Below are 1165 nucleotides of genomic sequence, written 5' to 3'. Positions count from 1 at the left end.
TTTGAGGGGTGAAATCTCAAACCACTCAATGGCATCTCCTTGTGCCTCTGCAACTGCTTCGGACGAACTTGAACCTTATCCCTCGCCTCGATGCCCCTGTTTATCCATCTTTGATTGCTGCTCTTTCTTTTCTTTCCTCTTTTGGTTTAGTCCGTCGTCATCTACACCCACCACTAATAATAAACCTTCAAATGTTTTTGAACAAGTTGCACCATCTTCTTATGCTTCTTGCGCATCGATAATGCCGAAGGAAAAGTTGTCATATGATGTGTTTATCAATCATTTTGGCATTGATGTTAAGAAAACGTTCGCCAGCTCTCTCTATAATACTCTGGTTGGCATGGGGCTTAGGGTTTTTCTTGATTCAAAAGAGCTTGAATTGGGGGAGTTCTTCCCTGCAGCGCTAGAAGCGGCCATAAGCAGAGCTAAACTTCATATAGCTGTCTTCTCAACCAACTACGGACAATCACCCTGGTGTCTTGAAGAGCTTTCATTTATGCTAAAAACTGGCACACAAATCATTCCCGTTTTCTATCACATTCAGCCCGACCATGTTCGTTATGCTAAAGGAGCCTTCGCGGACGCATTTTCCTACTATGAAAACACGGGAAGATTCACCAGAGAAAAGCTTCAGGAGTGGAAGAACGCGCTCAACATTGTTTCATTCCGTGTGGGTCAAGTTATCGATAATAAGGAGTGAGTGTAAATACTGTCCAGAACGATTTTCTCCCATCAATTTTTTTATTACTTAATTTTAAAAATGTGTCTATGATCAAAAGAATTTACTGCATGGAAAATTACATAGCGAATGTAATTCATTTTAAGCAATGTTGTTTTATTTCTTTTCTCTGTTGTGTATGCTTTAGTGGCGAGAAGACGGTGCTGGATAGTATCATCACATTTGTCTTGAGAATAAAATCTAAAGAAGCCTCCTCCATCACAGTTTCGTGATCAAGGTACTTTTGGGTAGTTATATCACATATTAAAGGGAAGAATTAAGTTTGGGAAAAAAAAGTCAATTTTGACTATTTCACATATTAAGCTTAGTGTGTGATATTTAAGTCATTCTCCACATAATATATGTTTGAAGAATATAATTTAAGTCAAATGATCTGTGATCCGTGCAGATCAGCAGTTAAACATCGGACCAACAACTTCTATAACC

General features: G+C 38.7%; 1 protein-coding gene across 1 annotated transcript; it reads left to right on the top strand.

The window, feature by feature from the left end:
* The first annotated feature begins 241 nt into the window (after positions 1-241).
* On the top strand, positions 242-700 carry LOC149545971 (toll/interleukin-1 receptor-like protein). Its single transcript, XM_089793870.1, has one exon. It carries the CDS (start codon positions 242-244, stop codon positions 698-700), a length of 459 nt encoding a protein of 152 aa, XP_089649996.1.
* The last annotated feature ends 465 nt before the right edge of the window (positions 701-1165 follow it).

This window comes from Cupressus sempervirens, chromosome 7, assembly GCF_028749045.1.
Source record: "Cupressus sempervirens isolate cs-2001-9-10 chromosome 7, ASM2874904v1, whole genome shotgun sequence".
Lineage (NCBI taxonomy): Eukaryota > Viridiplantae > Streptophyta > Pinopsida > Cupressales > Cupressaceae > Cupressus > Cupressus sempervirens.
This window is presented reverse-complemented; position numbering and strand designations above follow the sequence as displayed.